We start from the raw sequence: 22106 nt of genomic DNA, 5'->3' as shown, positions 1-22106 counted from the left end.
CTATTAAAAACAATGAATTTATGAAATTCTTAGGCAAATGGGTGTATCTGGAGGATATCATCCTTAGTGAGGTAACCTAATCACAAAAGAACACACATGATATGCACTCACTGATAAGTGGATATTAGCCCAGAAACTTAGAATACCCAAGATACAATTTGCAAAACACATGACTCAAGAAGGAAGACCTAAGTGTGGATACTTCATTCCTTCTTAGAAGGGGCAACAAAATACCCATGGAAGGAGTTACAGAGACAAAGTTTGGAGCTGAGATGGAAGGAAGGACCATCCAGAGTCTGCCCCACCCGGGGATCCATCCCATAAACAACCACCAAACCCAGACACTATTGCAGATGCCAGCAAGATTTCTGTCTCGTGTGAGGCTATGCCAGTGCCTGGCAAACACAGAAGTGGATGCTCATAGTCATCTATTGGATGGAACACAGGGTCCCCAATGAAAGAGCTAGAGAAAGTACCTAAGGAGCTAGAGGGGTCTGCAACCCCATAGAAGGAACATCAATATGAACTAACCAGTACCCCCAGAGCTCGTGTCTCTAGCTGCATATGTAGCAGAGGATGGTCTAGTTGGCCATCAATGGAAGGAGAGGCCCTTGGTCTTGCGAATATTATATGTCCCAGTATAAGGGAACGCCAGGGCCAGGAAGCCGGGAGTGGGTGGGTTGGGGAGCAGGGGGAGGGGGAAGGTACAGGGGATTTTCAGAGAGGAAACTATTAAAGGGGATAGCATTTGAAGTATAAATGAAGAAAATATCTAATAAAAAGAAGGAAAAAAACAAAACAAAATAAAAAAATTTTAAAAAGGCAAAGGAGGGTAGCTAGCTCAAAACCTCAACTACAAATTAAGTTCAAAAACAGCCTATATATACTAAATAGCAATACCATATCTCAAAAACAAAATAAAACCAACCAAAACAGCAAGACCATGTAATCATGACACATGAATATATACGCCAGTGAAACCGTGTAAAATGTCACTAAAGAAGTCTGTGTCTAACTAAAATGCCATCTCAAATCATGAGACAAAAGTGAATTTTCAAATAAATATGCTCATTTCCTAAGAGAGCAGTAAAAAGTTACCACAGACTGGCTGGTTTAAACCAATAAATTTTATTCTGTTATAGTTCTGGAGACTGTAAGCCCAAACTCATGAGATCATAGAGCCAAGCCTTTTTGAAGAAAATGTATTCCCTTTCTACTCAAAATGTATTCTATGCCTCTCTCCTACCTTCTAAGGACACCAGCAATCATTGATATACCTCAGTTTATATTTTTGAAGTTCCAAAAATCAAGTCCAGGGCATCATGCATGCTAGGTAAACATTCTACCACTAAGTTATGGCCTCAACCCTTTAATTTATAAACATTACCATGCTAGTATCATTTTCATTGCTGTGACTAGACTTAACAAAAAAACAAATGAGGAAGGACTTTTTTATGATCACAAACTTTCAAATATCCTAGCTGGGTGTGATGGCGCACGCCTTTAATCCCAGCACTCAGGAGACAGAGGCAGGCGGATTTCTGACTTTGAGGCCAGCCTGGGCTACAGAGTGAGTTCCAGGACAGCCAGGGCTACACAGAGAAACCCTGTCTCAAAAAAAAAAAGAATATTCCTCTCTCTTTTTTTTTAAAAGAATATTTCTCATTGGATTAAGGGCCATTTGTTTAACTCAGAATGACCCCCACCTCAAGATCCTTAATTATATATGCAAATTTTTAAACAGATTCTGTGGTTTTATATATATATATAGGCATCATTCTACCCATTAAACACAGACATTTACAAACAGATTACGTTTGACTTGGTGCCTTACCTCTGCAATGCCAGAAGTTGAAAGGCCAGGGAAATGATTTTAAGTTCAAGGCCAGCCTGGACTAGACAGTGAATTCAATGCCATCCTGGCTATATGGCAAGACTCTAACTGAAAAATAAAGCTGTAGAGAAATATTAAATTGGGCCCATACCTTATTACATATATACATACTCTAGATGGACCAAGATTGAAGCATGAAAATGAAACCCTGGTTATATTCCTTTCTAGTCTGGACATGGGGAAAGCAGTCCAGACGATTTGTAACTGGGCTATAAAGTCAGACACCTCAGAGGAAAACAATGAGTTGATATATGTAAAATGCTCAGAACTATGTATGGAAAGGGTAAATGTTTGGTGAATAGCGATCACTCTGCTCTTATTCAAAATAGCAATGGTCATGCCCAACACTGGAAATAGTAAGACAATGCTTCCTTTCTGCAGCTTTCACGTTCTTTCCACCTTGTCTTCTATTCTCCAAGACTTAGAATACTATAGGTGATTATTACTTTCTACCACCTAGAGCAGCTATACCACAGCAACAGAAACATTCCTTGCAGTTGAACCAGTTATGAATCTTCTTTAGTAATTACCTCCCATTGTAAAAAAAGAAGTGTGCTATCTTTATGTCAGGGAACAGCAGTAATCTACAAGCCACCCTGCAGACTGAACTCAGGCTGTCAGACTTGGTAGACAGCACTGTTTAACCAGTGAGCCATTGGATAACCTAAAAGTATCTTTTAAATTTAAAAAAAAAATTACACGAAATATAAGTTAATAAACTTAACACAGACCAAACTCTAGTCTATCCAAACTGTTCTCCTTAACAAGTAAAGATTAACTAATATTATATAGCTCCCTAATATCTGTTTTAAGCACATCAAATTTACTTTTAAATACATGTAACATGAAATTTTGGGTTTGGTTTGGGGGACAAGGTTTCTCTGTAGCCCTCATCAAGCCACCAAGCAGAAATTCATTCAAGATGAATTTCTTAAAATTTGTCTCCATTTAAACATTTTTATGTACTCTTATTCATTCCCTTTATGGAGGGTGAAAACCAAACAATGTGTGCAATATATATATATTTTTTCAAACAGATTCCCACAGGATATACTGCCTTCCTTATAGATTAGTACCATAATCCTTGCTGGTCTATAGGCACTTGTGCTTTTAAAAATATTAAATGCTTAAGTGGCCTCAGTGAGTTCTTTTGGTTTTGATTTGGTTTGTTTGTTTGTTTTAAAGAGAATACGAAATTGGAGGAGAATGTGGTGATAGGAGGAGTCTAGGAGTTGGAGGGAAAAGGGGGTGGAGATGATGAAAATACATTGCATATATCTATGAAATTCTCAAAGAATAGAAATGTTTCTAAAAGAAAAAAAGTAGGGACTATATTGATACCTCAGTAGTTAAGAGCACTGGCCAGTCTTATAGAGGACCCAGGTTCGATTCACAGAACCCACATGGTGCACACAAACTGTTGGTAGCTCCAGTTCCAGGGAATTCCACAACCTCTTCTGGCCTTGGTGTGCACTGCACACATGTAGTCCATAAACATGCAGACAAAACACATAAAATAGGAAAACAAATTTAAGAGTAGGGTGGGGGGAATACAGAAATGGCTAATCAGTTAACACATAAAACTCTTGCAGAGAATGTGAACTCCATTATCAGCACCCACATCACGGTAGCTCACAACTGCCTCTAAGTCCAGTACCAAAGCGCGCACGCGCGTGCACACACACACTTCAAATGACTAATTATAAACACTCAACTCCCTCTCCCTACCTTCCTGTAAGTCCACCCTCCCTCAAAACCCGCCAAATCTCATTGAACGTCACCCAAACCAGTCTCCCGCCAGCTCGCGACTACTCGCCTGCAGGCGAACCGCGGCGCGCTGGGCCCATCGAGATCCGTAAGATCCTGCTGCCACCAAGGATTCACTCAGGCCCCGCCTGCAGCCCTTCCCTTAAGTGCGTCTTCCAGCACGCCGCCGCCCTTCCCCATCGATTTGGTTGGCTCCCTTGCTGGAAATTACATCATCCACCCGCGCCACCCGGAAGCCGCGGCTCATACTAACAGTTATTGCTGGTGGCTCTAAGGTAAACGCCGTACTCGTGTACCGGTGAGTGAACGAGTCCTAAAGTTGGGTTCGGGCAGAAGCAACTCCGTAGCACGAGCCGGAAAAAAGTCATCCCCAACGTTGAGTGGCTACTTTGTTAAGTTTAACTGGAGCGCTCAACGTGCCCACCCTTTACTCCCCAGGAGCCCATCATGGCGACGCCCCCGAAACGGCGAGCCTTGGATACGGTGGGGGAGAAAGTGCTGCGGTATGAGACCTTTATCAGTGACGTACTGCAGCGAGACTTGCAGTGAGTGACAACGTGGGAAGCGTGACGTTTGAGAAATTTCACGTGGTGGGTGGGACAGAATGCCGGCCAAACTTTCGGATTGGCCGCCCAGACTTCTGGGAATAGGGTTGAATTCTGGGCTGAGATGTGGTTGGAACTTGTCCCTTTAGCAGAGCTCTGACCTTGTTTGTTGGTTTAAAATAGTCATCCCGAACACAGGGTGTTTCTGACTAGGCCATTTAACCAATATTTATGAACAAGTTGTTACTTCGCCTTTATGAACTTTATTCATCTGTGAAATGGGAAAGTTTATTAGGCCTTCTTAACGTGGTGTTTGAGTTTTAAATGTGTCAACTCCAGCACTTGGGAGCCAGAAGCAGGAGGATCTTTGTAAGCTGGAGACCAGTCTGAGCTACAGACTAACTTTCTCAAAGGGAGAAAAAAATAGAATAAAGCCAGGCTCAGGCTCCATGGTATGTGCCACTTCTAGTGGAGAGATGGGAAAATTCACTTTTTTTAGCCAGGATTACAAGCCAGCCTTGAAAATAGAACAATATTCTATTTTTTTAAAAAAAATCCCAGTGCGGTGACACAGGCCTGCAATTCCTGCACTTGGGATAGTGTCAGGAGCAGGATGATCCAGAGTTGAAGGTGATCTTCACCTACATTTGAGGTTGTGTACATCCTGGGCCTTGAGATTATGTCTCAAAACATGCAAACTAGGACCAGCAAGATGGCTTGCCTCCAACCCCATGCCCTAAGCTAGATCTCTGGGACCCACATGGTGGAAGGAAAAAGACTCCCCAAAAGCTGACCTCTGACCTCCAGGTATGTATCATGGCACCCGTACATGTACACAAAATAAACACATAATTGTAAGTAAGAACACGTTTTTAAAATGCAGATAAACCCAACTATTATTATATTGAGGCTGAGAGGAAAGAATTGTTTGGTGTGTTTACAAATTCAATACTAGCCTGAGAAACTCAGATATTGTCTTAGGAAATAAAACAAATAACCTAAATAGTTGTTTTGGAAAAGGAATTTGACTCCAGTTTCTGAAATACACTAAAGACTCAACAACTGGATGATTGCTATTGCTGTCATTACTAATCTGAATAGAAAGTTAGGAATTTAGAACTGGGGCTGTGTGAGCATGCTAAAAGAGATGGGAAGGTGCATTTAGGGTGAAGATGGGACATTTTAGTTGGCATAAGTCACTGAATAAAATGCAATATTTGTAATTATAATAGGTAACAAGTATATACTGTTTACCATTTGGCTAGCATTTAAAACACTTTGTAGTAAACACTTGATTCTAATGACTCTTATGTGCTACTACGGCCATCTCTATTTTCTATGTGAAGAAACTTAATCCTAGACAGGTTTTCTACTTTCCATAGTTACATTACTAGTAAGAAGTAGAGGTCAGGATGAACTACAGTCTGACCTGTATTTATTGAAATCTCTGCTGTGTCTCTATCTTATACCCATTGTGTGTGTTTGGAGGAGGGGAGCTTGGGATCTCACTATGTAGCACAAGCTGGTCTTGAGCTCAGAATCCTGGTGCCTCAGCCCATGAATTACATCCATGAACACCTGACTTAAAATGCCTGGCATCTCAAGAGGAATAAGGCTGCCTAATGTTCACTGTTGTATTTCTACATATCAGAAAAGTGCTGGATCATCGAGACAAGGTATATGAGCAGCTGTCTGTATATCTACAACTAAGAAATGTCATTGAGCGACTCCAGGTAAAGGCTTTTAAATTGGGTACCACTTTGTGTATGTGTACAAAGAAGGGAAGCGGGAAGAAACCCCAAGAACAAAACCTTTATCTGCCTTTAAAATTGCCCACTGACACCTACCTCTTTTCTCCTGGCCCTATAGGAAACTAATCACTCGGAGTTATATATGCAGGTGGATTTGGGCTGTAACTTCTTCGTTGACACAGTGGTGTGAGTGTATTCTCTCCCCTCCTGAGTTTCTCCATTTTTTTCATGGAACAAGTATTTTTAGTATTTTCTATCAATATGTTGTGGGTGTGGCCAAAATGAACACAAAGTATCTGCCTTTGCAGAGCCTTCACTTTGGGGAATAGGAAGGAATAGGAAACACCTTAAACCATACAGTATGCTAAATGGTAATAAAGACTTCTTCCACTTCCTCTGACCTCTTTCCTCAGCCCAGATACTTCACGCATCTATGTGGCCCTGGGATATGGTTTTTTCCTGGAACTGACACTGGCTGAAGCACTCAAGTTCATTGACCGAAAGAGTTCTCTCCTCACAGAGTGAGTTCATTCCAAGAGGATAGTATCTAAAGCCACTACATTGGCTAAGGGTACAGGGAAGTTGTAAGAACATTTGCTAAGCATGTGTGAAGACCTAGGTTCTATCCATACCACACATCACACAAACACATACACAAAATATATAAAAGCCAGATATGGTAGTTCACAGGATTCTAGAGGATCAAGCAGGAGGATCATGAATTTGAAGCAACTCTGGGTGATAAAACAAATCCCTGTATATAAAACAAACAGAAAAAATAATAGACATCACAAATTTTAATACTCTACCCTTTTCCCTGTGGCTACCTGTTACAGTGCTTAGAAAAACATACTACCTTCCTCTTCGGGGCTAGGACTAAGGAAAATGAGGATGCAAAGTTCAGCCAGGGTGTCATACTAAACACTCAATAAGTAGTTTTTGTATTATTCCTTCACACATTTATTGAGTATCTTATGTATACCAGGTTCTGTAGTTAATGTTGAGAATATAGCAGTAAACAACAGAAGAGTCTTAGAAGCTTACATTCTAGAACTGTGTTGTTATATGTACATACATCTGTGACCACATCCATGAGATTTCAACCTAAATCTGTTAACAAAGAAGCTGCTTCTCACTTATCTGCTAATTTTTCTGCTCATTCGTTGGTCTCTCCCCTCTCTGAACTAAATGTGCCTGTACCCACACATGCAGAGACAATGCCTTCCTCTATTGCTGTCTGCTTTATTTATTTCTCTTGAAATAGGGTCTCCACCAAAACTAAAGCTTGCCATTTTTTGGTTTCAGCACCAAACCTAGAGCTTGCCATTTTTTGGATTCAGCAAGCACCCATGCTCGGGTCAGAGGTGTGTGAGTTTTTCCATTGGTACTAGGGATCCAACTCCCGTTCTTATGCTTGAGCAGCAAATATTCTTGACCACTGAGCTACCTCCCTAGCCCTAACACATGCTTTAAGCATTTCCCACCTTTGGGAGCATTCAGTAGCTACTGGTGTTGGTTGTCTTACATAAATAACAAGCTCCCTCAACAAGTTCTTCTGTGACCTAACTTCAAAATTGCAACTCCTAATGTTCTTGAATTTTGCCCCCTTCTACTTAAAAAATTAGTGTGTATATGTACATGTCTGTGGACATATGTGCTATAGCATGCATGTGCAGATCAGAGCATTGTTTTGTAGAGTTGATGCTATCCTTCCAGGGACTCCATGAATGGAACTCAGATCCCCAGGCTTATGTGACAAGCACCCACTGAGCTATCACACCAGCCATCTTCTAGTTTTTTTCTCTACCATCTTATTACCTCTTAAAATTTACTGTGAAATTTCTTTCTTTCTCATGCTCATTGTCTTTTACAATTAGATAATAAGTATCACTTAGATTTCTTTACAGGGTTGAGACTTGAAGCCAAGATCTCCTGTGTAGTAAACAAGCTCTGTTACTGAACTATATGTCCCTAGCCCAAGTTATAGGCATTGTAAAGGAAAAAGTTTATACTGTGGATAACTAAAACAGTGTAAAGCACAGTTTCCTTTGAGTGAATTATGCTAGAAACAAATGAAGGGATGATCAAAACTTATCTATGTGGGTAGTGGTGGGGAAAGAAAATGTGGGCTCCAACTTACTTTTGTTTTTATGTAGGGAAGAACTACTTTGGGTGAGAAGCTTGAAATATAGGTAGTGCTGTAGTTAAAGAGATGGCTCAACAGTGAAGAGCATTTCTTACTCTTTCAGGAGTCCCAGGTTCTATTTCCAGAGCCTGCATAGCAGTTCACAACCTTCTGTAATTCCAGTGCCAGGGTATCTGACTTCCTCTCCTGGCCTCTGAACACCAAACACACAAGTGCTATGCAGACACACATGCAGGCAAAACGTCCATACACATAAGTAGGTACTGGAGGCCACACAGAAGGCCTCAAACTCCCACTCTCAGACAAGTGACATTTGAGTCAGTTTATTGGGTGAATAAGCCATGAGCTATCTGGGGAAGAATATTCTTGACAAAAGGGACAGTGTGTCTGTCATGCTTGAAAAACTGTCACATGTGACATAGCTTAGGAAAAATGAGTATGAGGGACCGTACTCCCTTAGATAAATAACCACTCACAAGTATGAACATCTGCAATGTATATTCCTGGATTCATTCCTAGAGTTGTCTCCTGTATGGTTCCAGTAGTTATTCTCTTAAGCTTTCCAGAGATTTTAGTGTTAGTAGACCTGAAACCTGCTAAGATTTCTAAATTTTGGTGATCAAACTAAGTAGCATATAATTTGATCAAGGTCATTGTAATTCTGAACTATGGCCATTTAGAACAAGACCAATTTTTTTTTTTTTTTTTTTTTTTTTTNGTTTTTNGAGACAGGGTTTCTCTGTATAGCCCTGGCTGTCCTGGAACTCACTCTGTAGACCAGGCTGACCTCGAACTCAGAAATCCACCTGCCTCTGCCTCCCGAGTGCTGGGATTAAAGACGTACGCCACCATGCCTGGCTACAAGTTCAATTTTTATTGCATGTTTTCCCCCTATGTCACAGGGGGTTTTTTGTTTGTTTTATTTCTGTTTTTAATGAGAATTGATTTTTTTTTTGTATATAAAAAATGAGGTATTTGAAGTTAACAGACTCCTTGCCTGGTCTCTCTAAACTGTTGAACTACTTTCTCCCAGTGTGATGAAATGTGTGCTTGACCTCATGTTGCTTATTATAACTAATAGAGCTATCTCAAAGTTTCATCATCCTAGATTAGGGTTTGAGTCTGTGTAGTTGAACTCTCTCTTTAAAACTTGGTTACTTGGGATCCACTTCAAACTAGCATACTTCTCGTTACTTTATGTATCCAAAATTGCCTGCAGGTACTTACTGTTTTTAGTGTATTTCTTTGGTGGTTATTGTTGTTACATGTGTATATGTGTATACGTGTGTGTGTCTGTGTGTGTGTGTGTGTATCACACATGTATACATAATCTACTGCGTCCATTTAGCTTTGCTTCTATGAACATGTATCCAGGGCTGACAACTTGGGATTGAGACTGATTCTCCCTCTTTCAGCAGACATTGACCACTTGTAGTCCTTCATCTAGAGTAGGTCCATGTGTAATTTCCCCTTTCCACATGGACATGTCAACTGCTGTTGTCATGCTGGTCTTATTCAGCCAACCATATTGGTGGGCATTCATGGGTACAGTTTCTCCATCATGATCTTAATAGCAGACATCCTGGGCCTCTGCCTCTTAAAGTCTTTCCAGCCTTTCTCTATGATTTTCCCTGACCCTTAGGTATAGGAGTTGGACTACAGATATATCAGTTGGGGTCAGGCACCTCACAGTCACTTATTCTCTGCATTTTGACCGGTTGTGGATCTCTGTAATAGTCTCTATCTGTTCCAAAATGAAGGTTTTTAAATGAGGGGTGACAGCTACATTTATCTGTGAGTAAAAGGATATGGTTTTAGAAAGCAGGAATTGTATTAATTTAGATTCTCGGGTCTATGAGCACTCCAGCCATGTGTAGTTGGCTAGGTAGTAATACCTTGCTAGTCAGATCATTGTTGTGGTTCATAGGCTCTACAGCTGGGTAGGACTAGTAGATTGATCCTCTCCCTTTGCATCTTGCATAGCACCTATGATAGCCAGTCTCCAAGGAAGAGGCTTCTAGGTTAGTTCCAGCTTGATTCCTCCTAAGTCTTATGACTAAGGAATGTGGTATTTTCTTTTTTTTTTTTTAAAGATTTATTTATTTATTATGTGTAAGTACACTGTAGCTGTCTTCAGACACTCCAGAAGAGGATGTCAGATCTTGAGATGGTTGTGAGCCACCATGTGGTTGCTGGGATTTGAACTCAAGACCTTTGTAAGAGCAGTCGGTGCTCTTAACCACTGAGCCATCTCTCCAGCCCAGGAATGTGGTATTTTCAACAGTGGTCTTACCTTCAGGTTCTGGGAGGCAACCAGGAGCAACATCAATTGCCTATATTGTTTTGAGAGTTTCTTGAATTACCCTAACCAACAACTCCGTAATAGTCCAGGCAGAAGGATCTTGAATTGGAGGCCAGCTGAGCTATACCTGCCACTGGGGGTTTTGTTAAATAGTCTATAGCTTTTGGAGAGAGCATTATCACCCCAAGTAGTATAACTTCATTTAAATTTGTGTGTGTGCGTGTATGTGTGTGTAGTTTATATGTATTTTAAGTAAACATAAAATAGTGTTTCCCTATGGCCTTTTCAATAATCCTTGGTATTTTTTATACCTCCTGTCCCTCTTCCTCTGTGTTTCTTTTCCTCTCCACTCCCCAGATAAAAACCTCCCCCACTTTTCCAATTTCCCCATCATAGCACCTGTGACCTACTGTCTCATTCTGTACAGTTCATTCTCTTCCCACTCTCTGGTCCCTTTTTACTTTACTAGCTTCTGTAGTTATTCCAACTTACATACTCACATCTAAAGATTTGAAGCTGGGATCCACAAATAAGAGAAAATTTTCAGTGTTTGTCTTTCTGGGTCTGAGTTACCTCATTCAGTGTAATATGTTCTAGTTCTATCCATTTACCCATAATTTTCTTGATTTCATTTTTCTTTGTAACTGAACAGAATTCCAGTTTGTAGATGTACCACATCTTCATTATCCATTTATCTGGTGGAAGACATTTAGGTTGTTTCCATTTCCTAGCTATTGTGAGTGAATAAATCAATGAGGCTCATGGCTAAGAAAAGGTATTCTTACTATTCTTACTCTCCAGCACCCTATCCTAACCATAGCCTTAAGTATTTTTTTAAGGATTTGGGATCTTTTGACTAGATCAGTCTTTATTCATTCAGGATCAGTTGGGTCCCCACTCTGGATCACAAACTGTTCTGGCCCTCATTATACAGCAAACAAACAAACAAAAACAGAGCACAATCTATCCTCACATCTCTCATTTTGATCAAAGGAGACAATAAGAAAGACCAAGATGTAATATAATAGATGTTGACAGTGCTACAAACAGTACCTAATGGAGATCAGAAGTTTTGCTTGGGATGGAGTAGTTGTGGTGTTGGATAGAATGGCTGATTGGAAATGAAAAACAGAGAAGAGCCTTGAAACTGGGGTACATGTCCATTAGTAGTAGAGTGTATTACTGGAATGTGTGAGGCACTAAGTTCAATGCTATTCCTGCAAAAAGAGGAAATTCTAGATTTTTGCTAAGCATCCAGAAAGATGGTGTTACTTCTATCTGAGATGGAAGAACAGACCAGGAGGGAAGAGCTAGGTCTCAGTGTGGGACCTATAAAGTATAAAAAACTTTGACACTGAGATAGGTTTTTGAAGATAGTTGGCAATATAAATTTGAGAGCTAGTAGTATATAGGTAGACTCAGACTGGTTTTTTTTCCAACCTAACTCTCTATCTCATGCAGTATTTAGTTTCATTTACCATCCCCCAAGCTGAATCCTGCATTAGCTAATAGATCAGCACAATTAAACTGGATTTCCTATCATATTATCAAGCCTTGCACTATCCAGCCCCTCCTGGTGCTTCCACATTATCTTATATAATCTTTCTGAATGCTTCACTTAATTTCCAACACTGACCGCTTCTCACAGAGCTCTTTTGTGCCTCTTGGTCTTTCTGTGCAAAAGACCTTTTTACTGCTTAACTCTCACTCCATCTTCAATTCTTCTTTTTTATTCTCCAGAAAAAAAATTTTTTGGTCCAATGTATTCATTTTGACTGATTGTGTACATAAGAATTCTCTTAGATGAGACCTGATTCAAGTAGATTCGGACAGAAGGAGTTGACTGATTTATGTAACTCAACAGTTCAGGGCAAGGGTGGTTTCAAGCATCTCCATGTTCCCAGGTGTTTTATGTCTTAGCCTCTTCCTAGAGTCCTTTCTCGCATACCTGACTGTAATCCTTTGACACTGCCTTCAAAATACACCCCAAAATGAGTCATTTATCATTACTTCAACTATCTTCCCTGTGATCTGAGCCTCCATTGTTTACCTGGACTATTGCATTACGCTCCTCACTAGACGCGCTGCCTTCACATTTGGGTTTCTTGTCCTATCAGTGCACTGCCCAATAGCCAAGTGGATTCTTTTAAACCCTTATAAGTTTATTCTCAAATCAGTTTGTATCTGTCCTCCACTTACAACCTTCCCCTTATTAGCACTTTATTTAATGTAAGAGCTAAGATCTTTACCATGGTACTGTAGACTTTCCACCCTCTGCCTCCTTCCTCACCTCTCTTGACTTCACCTCTTATTCTTTAGCCACAATGGCTTCTTGGCTGTGCCTGTACCATACCAAGCATGTTGTATTGGTTTTTCCTTGTGGTGGAGCACTTATCTTCCATATCGCCCCCACTAGGTGGTAGGGTTACACATCTGTAATCTCAGCAGTCTGAGCAGGAGGATCTTGAATGAGAAGCCAGGCTGTACTATACAGTCTCAAAGGGAAAGCTCTCGGTGAAGCCAAACCTGAGCATTCTTTGAAATTGAAGCCTCCTCTTCCTACCTCTTCTTCAGTATTTAGTTCCTTATACTTAGATCTAACACATCATAGTAACTGTGTGTGTATACTTTGTCTCTTAGTATTTAAATTGGCTTAGTGCTTAAGTGTACATACTGCTGTTCAGAGTAGCTTGAATTCAGCTCCCAGCACCCATGTCATGTAGCTCACAACCACCTACAACTACAGCTCCTGGGAATCCGATACCACCTTCTAACCTCTGGGAATCTATATTCATGGGATATTTCCCACGCATATAACAGATAGGTAATAAAGGAGCTCCAGGAGACCAAGAATTTTGTTTCATTTACTGCTGTTTCTGCTATTATTTAAAGCTCCCTGGCATACAGAAGGCACTCAATAATCTTTACTTCTTATCATCATATAGTCATTGCGATGGGTTTCAAGAGTATCATGTAGTTTGATCATATTCATACACCCATACCCCCCCACTTCCCTCATCCCCTTAATGGTTTTTTAAAATTTGTTACTACATTTTTTCTGAGTACATGTGAAGGTTAGAGGGCAACTATTTTAAGTCAGTTCTCTCCCCACTGTGTGGGTCCTGGGTATTGAACTCAAGTTCTCAGACTTGGCAGCAATCAACCTTTGCAAGCTGAACCACCTCACTGGCCCCATTTCCCTCAGTCTTTAAGTGGGGAAATTCCAAATGGTAGCCAGACATCTCTGCATGGTGGGGCCTAAGTGGGCCCATTTTGCCCTTTTTTGTTCCTTTTTTCTAGGCTCAGCGACACCCTCACCAAGGACTCCATGAATATCAAGGCCCATATCCACATGATGCTAGAGGTGAGAGCAGCTCACTCCACCCTTCATATATATTTAGGGTGATAACCTGAAGACAGGAGAAAGCCAAAGAAGGGAGGGGTCATCTTTCCTTCTAAATTGAAACCAAAGAAGTGAAAAACAGAGCAAACCTGGGACAGGACCTGGACCCAGCCTCAGTTCAGTATACGTTGTCCTCTTTTTACAGGGACTTAGAGAACTACAAGGCCTGCAGAATTTCCCAGAGCCATCTCCCCATTGACTGCATCTTCCCAGCCTCCAATATTAAAGCGCCTGAATGCCTTGGAATCACATAGCCCTTTTTTCCCCCTAATTCTCACTAATTGACTAAGTGCCCTAGAGACCAAAATTACTGGAAGACCCATCCTTTCTGTAGAACCTCTAAAACATCCCAGAGGTCTTGCCTAGAACTTGTGTTTTTCTCCTGACTTTATGCTTTACTCTCTTTTGTCACCTTTAGAACCTTGACCCTGCTCCTCACAATTCCTTTTCCTAGATATTTGTATCTGTGCCCTTTGTTTTACCATAAAGAATGGACTGATTCATGGGCTGAAGATGAGATTCAATTGGTAGCATGCTTGCCTAGCACACATGAAACTTAAAATTCAGTCCCCAGTACTGTGTACATAAGCTGAGTGTGTGGCACACCTGTGACTCAAGAGATAGAGGCAGGAGGATTTAAGTTTAAGGTAATCCAGGGCTACACGAGACACTTGAAACAAATTTTTACAGTTCCAGTTCCAAGTAATTTGTTTCCATGGCCATCAGCTTTTTACTTCAGATCTTAAGGTTTATTGTCTCTCCCAGTCTAGTGGTCATCCAGGTACCCTAAATCACACTACCGCCCAACCCTTGACTTGGTCCCTAAATTGTAGTTCCAATAGTTCTAAATAGTTCTAGTTTCAACAGTATGTAGAGACCCTGCCCTCCCTGCTACAGCCCCTACAGTCCCTAAGTTTAAGTCCAGTCATAGATAACTAAGAACCTAAATCCGCCCTTATAACTGACTGTGGCTTGACTCTGCCCTTTAGACAGTTAATTTCCACCTCTCACCTCCTCTGTATATCTGGCAGCCATTCCGGCCTCCCACCTTCTGGATTCTAAGTTCGTTCTTCCTAGCTAATTACCATAGCGTTACCCTACCCGCCTCCACAGAGTCGAGTCCTGCCCTGCTGCTATGCCCCTTTCTAAATAAGTCCTGTTTCCGCTGAACGGTATGGTGTACAACACCACCTACTTTGGTGTTTTGGCCACTGTCTGGGAGTGTCCTCCAATCAGCTGAAAACAGCCCATCACCACCCCTCCATCCTCTGGGACTGTCTGTCTGCCATCAATCTCATTTAAGCCAATCGGTGTGAACTGGGCGACCTCCCCAACCTTGGCACTTGGCAGTCCTCCTTGACCCAATCAGCGTGAGGCACTAGCGCCGCCCTACACCTCTATAGATTCAGTTGGCCACCCGCAGTCCATCAATCCCCTTTAAGCCAATTGTGTTACAGCTCTGTTAGTGTTCCACCATCACCCAGGCCCCTGTGCTTAGGATCCTTGGCATTTTGTCCAATCAGCAAGCAGCAGGACGCTTGGCTCCTCCCATGAGAGCCCACGTGAGCTGTGGGGAAACGCAGGGGCGGCTTCTGGTTGCTGCTTCTGTCGCCGCCACCACCGCCGCCGCCTTGGAACCGGGGCCTGGGGGGCGGTGGGGCCTCGTATGGAGCCCCCGCCCCCCGGAGCTGCCACTGCCACCGCCGCGCCACTCGCAGGTGAGCCCAGGCCCACAAGGTGGAGGACCCTGTCCATGACCCCACGTATTCTCACCCCCGCGCAAGGGATGTGGTTTGGCCCAGCCTGCCGGTATTTGGCTCCACTACCATCAACTGATTGCCCCTGTGTGTGCATTGCCTGCTCCCTTTGCCCTTTATAGTTGATCTGAACGTGGGCTAACATCCTGCTGTCTGTATAATGGATCGGTCTGTGAGCTTATGATTTTCCCCACCCTAACTTAATGGACTCGTCCGTGGTCTTGCCCTCCCCAACCCCCTCTTATTAGAAACCAGTCTGTTGCATTGTCCAGTCCCCCTTTAGTAGTAGCTGTGTCTAAAGTGTTTCCGTTTCCCCTAGCCTCAAATTTAAGGGGAACTTTCTGTGGCTTTGTTTATTGAACCCCTCATGTTTATTGTAGTGAATCAATCTGTGACACTGTTCCCACTTCAGACACCCTATTGTTTGTTCAACAGTGAGTCCACCTAAGTTTATATTATTGCCCCTTGAATCCCAATGCATAAGCCCATGACTTTATCCACCTCCTCCCATTGCCCCCATCTTACTGTGAATTAGTTTACATGCTTGCATTCATATCCCTCTAGTTATCACCGCCCTAACTTTCTCCCTTATTTGTAGACTCCAGTCTTTGAGCTGCTTCCTTTTAACAGTGGGTCAGTTTGGTGCTTTGCAATTTTTAATTTTCATTTTCAACAGCCCAGTCTATGGCCTTGTCCTATCCTTCATTTTAATTAGTCATTATGTGATGGCTTTTCTTCTCTGTGGTTGTGTAGGAATCAGCTTAAACCATATCTCACTTTTGTAATGAATGGGTCTGTTCAGAAGCCTTCTGCCACCCCAGTGTTTACAGTCTCTCATATCCTCAGAGCTTGAAATCCCTCCCCAAAGAAGATAGGCTTTGTACTTTATTTCCCTCCTCCTCCTATGTATTGGGTCAGTCTTCTCTGCCATCTCTTAGGAAGTCCTGTGTACTTGTAAAACCCAGGGACTTTGAATGTATGCCATGTTTCCTCATAGATACTCTTAACCACTAGACATTTTTCTTTGCTATAGTTCTCAACTACAGTAGTGGTACTGATGTTAATGACTGTCGGATCTAACTTTATACTTTACACTTGCTGTGTACCAGGCAGTATTCTATAGTCTCCAGCTTGCTTATTCCTCATCATAGCCCTGTGAGATAGATAACTGAGAAAACTAGGGCATATGGGTTCACAGATGGCCCAATAACTACTTAGATAGAGGAATGCTTTTGACATGCCCCTCTCACCTCATTGCATCCTATATGAGGGCACATCCCTTAACAGCCACATTAGTTTCAATTACCAGTCTTTGTTTCTGCTGTTCTTTCTGACAACAGAGCTATCTCCATTCTAGTCTGTTCTCAGGACCCATCACCTCAAGTCCTAGCAGTGGTGTGACTTTACATGAATGGCTTAACTACTTTTTTCCTGTACTGGGCTAAAATGGGGGAGTCAGGATATGTGGGTTAATTAAACAGGTCACCTCTCTGACCTTATCTCTTTCATCTCCACATTTCAGACCCATGCTATAGCCATGCTGACCTCCTCACTGCTTCTCAAAAATTGGAGGTACAGGCCAGCCTCAGGGCCTTTGCATTAGCTCTTCTTTCTCCATTAACACTACTCCCATATCTCTGTATGGTAACTTTCAATGTACTGTACACTTGCCATACTCAAACGAATTTTTTTACTACCCTGTGCAGGGAACACACTAAAGATATTTGTAAGAATGCCATTTGATTTGTGAATAAAATGAATGTAAAGGAAATGTGATGTTGGTGATATGAAAAGACACAAATAGAAAAGATGTTTCAGAGAGTCCTTTCATGTCTTTGCATCTTGGGTAGTGTAATTTTAGTAAAACATGTATTTGTCAACACTGGTGCTTGGGATATAATGTATAAAGGTACATATATAAAAATGTTTCAAATATCATTTTTTGTGTCAAAGTAGTCAACACCCACCTCACTTTGACTATCTGATTTTGTATACCCAGCAGGGTTCAGACCTCTTTCCTGCTTGCTTTGGCCCTTTATACTCTGTCATGGTTAGACATGCTGTATAACTTATATAAATAGATATCTGTCTATCCTCCTCAGAATAGACATCCTATGGGGACTTACAGGCTTTATCTGCCTATTCAGTGTTCTACCTTCATGTAAAAATGTACCTTCTGTACAGTAGGTGCTTGGAATAATCTGTTGCACAAATTAACTTTTGAGGGGGGACTGTAGTATCTAGATGATGAATGATGGCTCACAGCTATATATTTCGAGCATGGAAGACCAAGAGAGAATTTACAAGAAATAAAAACTAACCTGGGTGACATAGCAAATTCCAGACCAACCTGAAATACAGAGTGAGATGCTGTCACGAAACTGACAATGAAAATTGTATCCCAGACATCACCAAGGGGAGTGCAGATAAAAAAGAAAAAGGGAATGTAAGAATTAAGGTGTCAGTTACAACTTTTTAAATATTTAACAACTATTGACTAAGCACCTAGTGAGTACCAGGCATTTATTCTAGATGCTGGAGATATGGAGAAGCAAAACAGGCAGAAATCCCTGTACATAGAAAGCAGGCGTTACTAAAAGTGAGGGAGACAGACTGTATAGATAGGTAAAATTAGATACCACATTATACAAAGGCTAAGGAACAGATATGAAGTGGGGCAAATAGGACTAGAGTATCAAGGTATTTGAACTCTTAGAGACAAGGGATGCTACACTTGGAAATGTGATTCATGAGTTAAGGCCTGAAACAAACAAAGGAGGAAGCCATATTGTGTAAAGGAAGAGTGTACCAGAAAGAACACTCAATGCAAAGACCCTGAAGCCCAGATTATGGCTACCATGTTCAAAAGCCAGTGTGACCGGAAACAAGTTGAGAGGGAGGGATAGAAGTCATGGTCATAGAAATTATGAAAGCCAGATGGTGAAGTCCTACAGAAAGTTGAGGGGGAGGGAGAAGGATGACATACAACCTAAGGGCTAATGTTTATTTCATTTCTACAATAATTGCATGTCTGTGCTACAGACAGTTTTCTAAGTACTTTACATATATATAGACACATTGAATCCTCATTTTTAAAAAGTAATTTTTGATGTGAGAGTAAAATTCCCTATTTTACAGATATAGAACAAGGCATAGAGAGGTTGAACAACTTTCTCAAAGTCACACAGACAGAACAGGGCAGAATATGAGGCTGTGAAGATCAGGACAAAACAACTTTGCAAGAACAAACAAGTTACCCCATGCATTGGATCATGCAAAGGAAAAATTCTACCTGGCAAGGAACATTATGGCCTCAGGTAGACACTTTAGAGCTTTTATATATGCTTTTCTCTTTATCAGAATTATCCTTCCCATGGACATCAATATGACTTGCTACCTCCCCTCCACCAAACATCACTTCTTCAGGGAAGTGTCCTACTTGTCATTCTGGGATCTTGCCTGTTTATGTTTTCTTAGAGAACTGGCCTTGATTTGCTGAGTTTGACTGCCAGCATCCAGCAGCTCATCCAAGGGTGAGACCTTAGGCAAGTTACTTAACATCTTTCTCCACACTTCACTGACTTGAAATGGAAACCATAATACAATCCACCTTTTGGAGGGTGTTATTACTTTGTTTTCTTCTTTTTTTGAGACATTTCTTACTGCCCTATGAATGTGTGGATTATACTAATGCAAGGACTCCTTCCTGTCTGTTGTGTCCTAAGCTGTTTTAAGGCACCCAGAGAATGAGGTGAGGAGTGGAAGGAAAGCCTTCTGGGAAGGACAGGTAACTAGGATGCCTGGTAAGACCTATGTGGGAAAAAAGCAGTAATCAAATTCAGCCTGTGTCTTTGATAAGCTAGACACTAGTTGATGAGATTTCACTCAGCTGCTGGGTTCTGGCATAGCTCAGAGGAGGTGGTGAAATTGCCTGGTTTTGCCACTAGGGGTCACACTGCACTCTACTGCACTCTATAGGCCTCTGAAAGAATCTGGTGTTGGGAATATTTAGTCCCTTAGAGCTCTGAGGCAGCGACTCTGATCCACTGTCCCTCGGCCCTCTAATTTGGACAGCTGCCTAACACTGTTTCTGCTAAATGAACCTTGAACTGGCTCAGACATATGAGGATCATACTATAATTTCATGCAGATTAAAGAATAAAGCTATAAATCTAAATCATAGGTTCTTCAAAACCTTAAAAGGTTTATTCTTAATCCTTAATCCAGCAATCCCAGCCAGGTGGACAGCTGGTTGATTAAGTCCCATCCTTGCAGGGACTTTAGCAGTTTCAGTGTTAGTTCCAGTTTGGTTATAGGAAAGGGTAATGTTAGGATAAGAGGTGAATAGTGAACATCCTTCTATTGAGGTGATATTTTGTTTTGCTTTTTTTATTGAACATAGATTTCTCTCTCCCTCCTCCCATAAACTGTAAGATATATAGATAGATAGATAGATATCTACATATAGATATCTTACAGTTTGCCCCCATCTCTATTCCTCCCAGTTATTTCCCACCTCCCCTCCCATTAGAAAACAAACAGGCAGCAGGGTAATCATGGTGTGATGCATGCCTTTAATCTAAGGCAGCCAAGGCTATTATACAGAGAGGCCCTGTCTCAAAAAACAACAACAAAAAGCCAGGCAGTAGTGGCAAGTACCTTTAATCCCAGATCTCAGGAGGCAGAGGCAGGTGGATCTCTGAGGCCAAGGCCATCTTGCTAGTTTCAGGACAGCCAGTACTATACCAACCCTGTCTCAAAATAAAAACAGGAAGGAAGGAAGGAAGGAAGGAAGGAAGGAAGGAAGGAAGGAAGGAAGGAAGGGGAAGGGAAGGGAAGGGAAGGGAAGGNAAGGAAGGAAGGAAGGAAGGAAGGAAGGAAGGAAGGAAGGAAGGGGAAGGGAAGGGAAGGGAAGGGAAGGGAAGGGAAGGGAAGGGAAGGGAAGGAAAGGAAAGGAAAGGAAAGGAAAGGAAAGGAAAGGAAAGGAAAGGAAAGGAAAGGAAAGGAAAGGAAAGGAAAGGAAATAGGCTTCTAAGGGATAATAATGAAATATAATATAATAAAACAAAAAGAGCCCAAGAGAAGACCCAAGAAACAGACCCATTCATTTAAACACTAAGGAATTCCATAAAAAACACTAAATTGGAAGCCATAATATATACACAAAGGATCTGATGCAGGTGGTTAAATGCTCAGACTCCTGAAACTGGTCATGGTGACCCATGCCAAGTATCTCAGTACTTGGGAAGTGGAAGCAGGTAAAATAGGAGTTCAAGGTCATCCTCAGCTGTATGGCAAGTTTGAGGCTACCCTAGGCTATATAGACCTTGTCTCTAAAAATAAATAACAAAACCACTTAGACCCCTGAAGTGTGATACTTTTGTCAAATGTAGGAACTGTCACAACAGTGAAGTCACTTGGACATCTTTGCCTTGTGTAAAATTAGTGATATTGTAATAAGAATATCTCCTTTCAAAAAGGAAAAAAAAATGCCTATTTTTCTGAGTTGGGATGAGAGATAAGTGAGTCAGTGCCTATAAAAATAACAGCCCATGCCTTTATCTAAAACCCCATAGACCAGATATATTCCAGAATTGTGAATTTTTCAGTTTAGAAAGGTACCATGGTGCACATATGACATGTTACATAACACCTTCAACCAGCTCTATCACCAGCTGCTTTTAGATCTCTGCACCAAAATGTATGAACATTCATACTAAGCAAGGATCAATAAAAACCAGAATGGGCCTTGCTTTCTTTCCAATCGTGTTTTGTTACGAAAAGAATTAAAAAAGAAGCCTTCGTTCATAGACTGTTTTGGATTAAGGGATAGCAGAAAAAAAGATTTGTGAGCAAATTAGAAAATATTTACGTAAAGTTTATATCCCAAGCATGTTAAATTTAAAATTCACATAATGATACATGCTCTCTATGGATAAGTATATTACTATCCCTGTTTCACAGATGAGAAGATTTGCAATACAAAATAAGTATAATGAATTGGCCAGAATCTCACAGAATCTGCTAGCTAATAACTAGCAGATCCAGGATTAAAACCATAAAAGTCTAACAGAGTTAGGTTGATTGTGCAGTAGGCAAGATGGCTTTCTGCTTAGAGCAGTGCTTGACATAAAGAGTAAATACATACTTGTTTTCAAAAAGGCTCACAGCCAACCATTGGACTGAGCACAGGGTCCCCAGTGGAAGAGCTAGAGAAAGGACGGAAGGAGCTAAAGGGGTTTGCAGCCCCATAGGAAGAACTATGATATCAACCAGCCAGACCCCCCCCCCAGAGCTCCCAAGTACTAAACCACTAACCAAAGTCATAATATACAAAGAATCCGAGTTGGGAAGAGGAAGATAATCAGTGGGAAGGGGGTGAACAGGATAGGTTAATGGAGGGAAATTTAATCAAAGTCATTATATTAGAAATGTTATAATGATGGCACACACCTTTAATCCCAGCACTTGGGAGGCAGAGGCAGGCAGATTTCTGAGTTCAAGGCCAGCCTGGTCTACAGAGTGAGTTCCAGGACAGCCA

At 41.4% G+C, this 22106-nt stretch overlaps 3 protein-coding genes across 7 annotated transcripts in view; 2 read left to right on the top strand and 1 right to left on the bottom strand.

The window, feature by feature from the left end:
• Window positions 1-4202, bottom strand: part of LOC110314289 (zinc finger protein 81-like) — a 58106-nt gene extending 53904 nt beyond the window's left edge. The window contains exons 1-3 of one of the 4 annotated variants that reach the window (XM_029534064.1): window positions 4174-4202; window positions 3915-4045; window positions 3236-3356 (exon numbers count right to left, since the gene is read on the bottom strand). The gene's annotated coding sequence lies outside the window, so the exon portion shown is untranslated. Of the gene's footprint in view, window positions 1-1834; window positions 1885-3235; window positions 3357-3914; window positions 4046-4173 lie in introns of those variants that run through there. The other 3 variants (XM_029534067.1, XM_029534065.1, XM_029534066.1) reach the window with 3 other exon arrangements.
• Uxt (ubiquitously expressed prefoldin like chaperone) lies at window positions 3876-14057 on the top strand. 2 transcript variants are annotated; one of them, XM_021188729.1, is made up of 7 exons: window positions 3876-3959; window positions 4100-4206; window positions 5858-5939; window positions 6076-6143; window positions 6371-6478; window positions 13706-13769; window positions 13954-14057. In XM_021188729.1, exons 2-7 carry the CDS (start codon window positions 4109-4111, stop codon window positions 14005-14007), a joined length of 474 nt encoding a protein of 157 aa, XP_021044388.1. In that variant the 5' UTR covers window positions 3876-3959; window positions 4100-4108; the 3' UTR covers window positions 14008-14057. The 2 variants fall into 2 exon arrangements, with proteins under 2 accessions (XP_021044388.1, XP_021044389.1); XM_021188730.1 differs by having other exon boundaries at window positions 3880-3936.
• Window positions 14058-14970: 913 nt separating this feature from the next.
• Window positions 14971-22106, top strand: part of Elk1 (ETS transcription factor ELK1) — a 16517-nt gene continuing 9381 nt past the window's right edge. Inside the window, exon 1 of the mRNA XM_021188724.2 lies at window positions 14971-15526. The gene's annotated coding sequence lies outside the window, so the exon portion shown is untranslated. The remainder of the gene's footprint in view (window positions 15527-22106) is intronic.

The sequence above is a fragment of the Mus pahari genome, chromosome X, assembly GCF_900095145.1.
Source record: "Mus pahari chromosome X, PAHARI_EIJ_v1.1, whole genome shotgun sequence".
In the NCBI taxonomy this organism is placed as follows: domain Eukaryota; kingdom Metazoa; phylum Chordata; class Mammalia; order Rodentia; family Muridae; genus Mus; species Mus pahari.
This window is presented reverse-complemented; position numbering and strand designations above follow the sequence as displayed.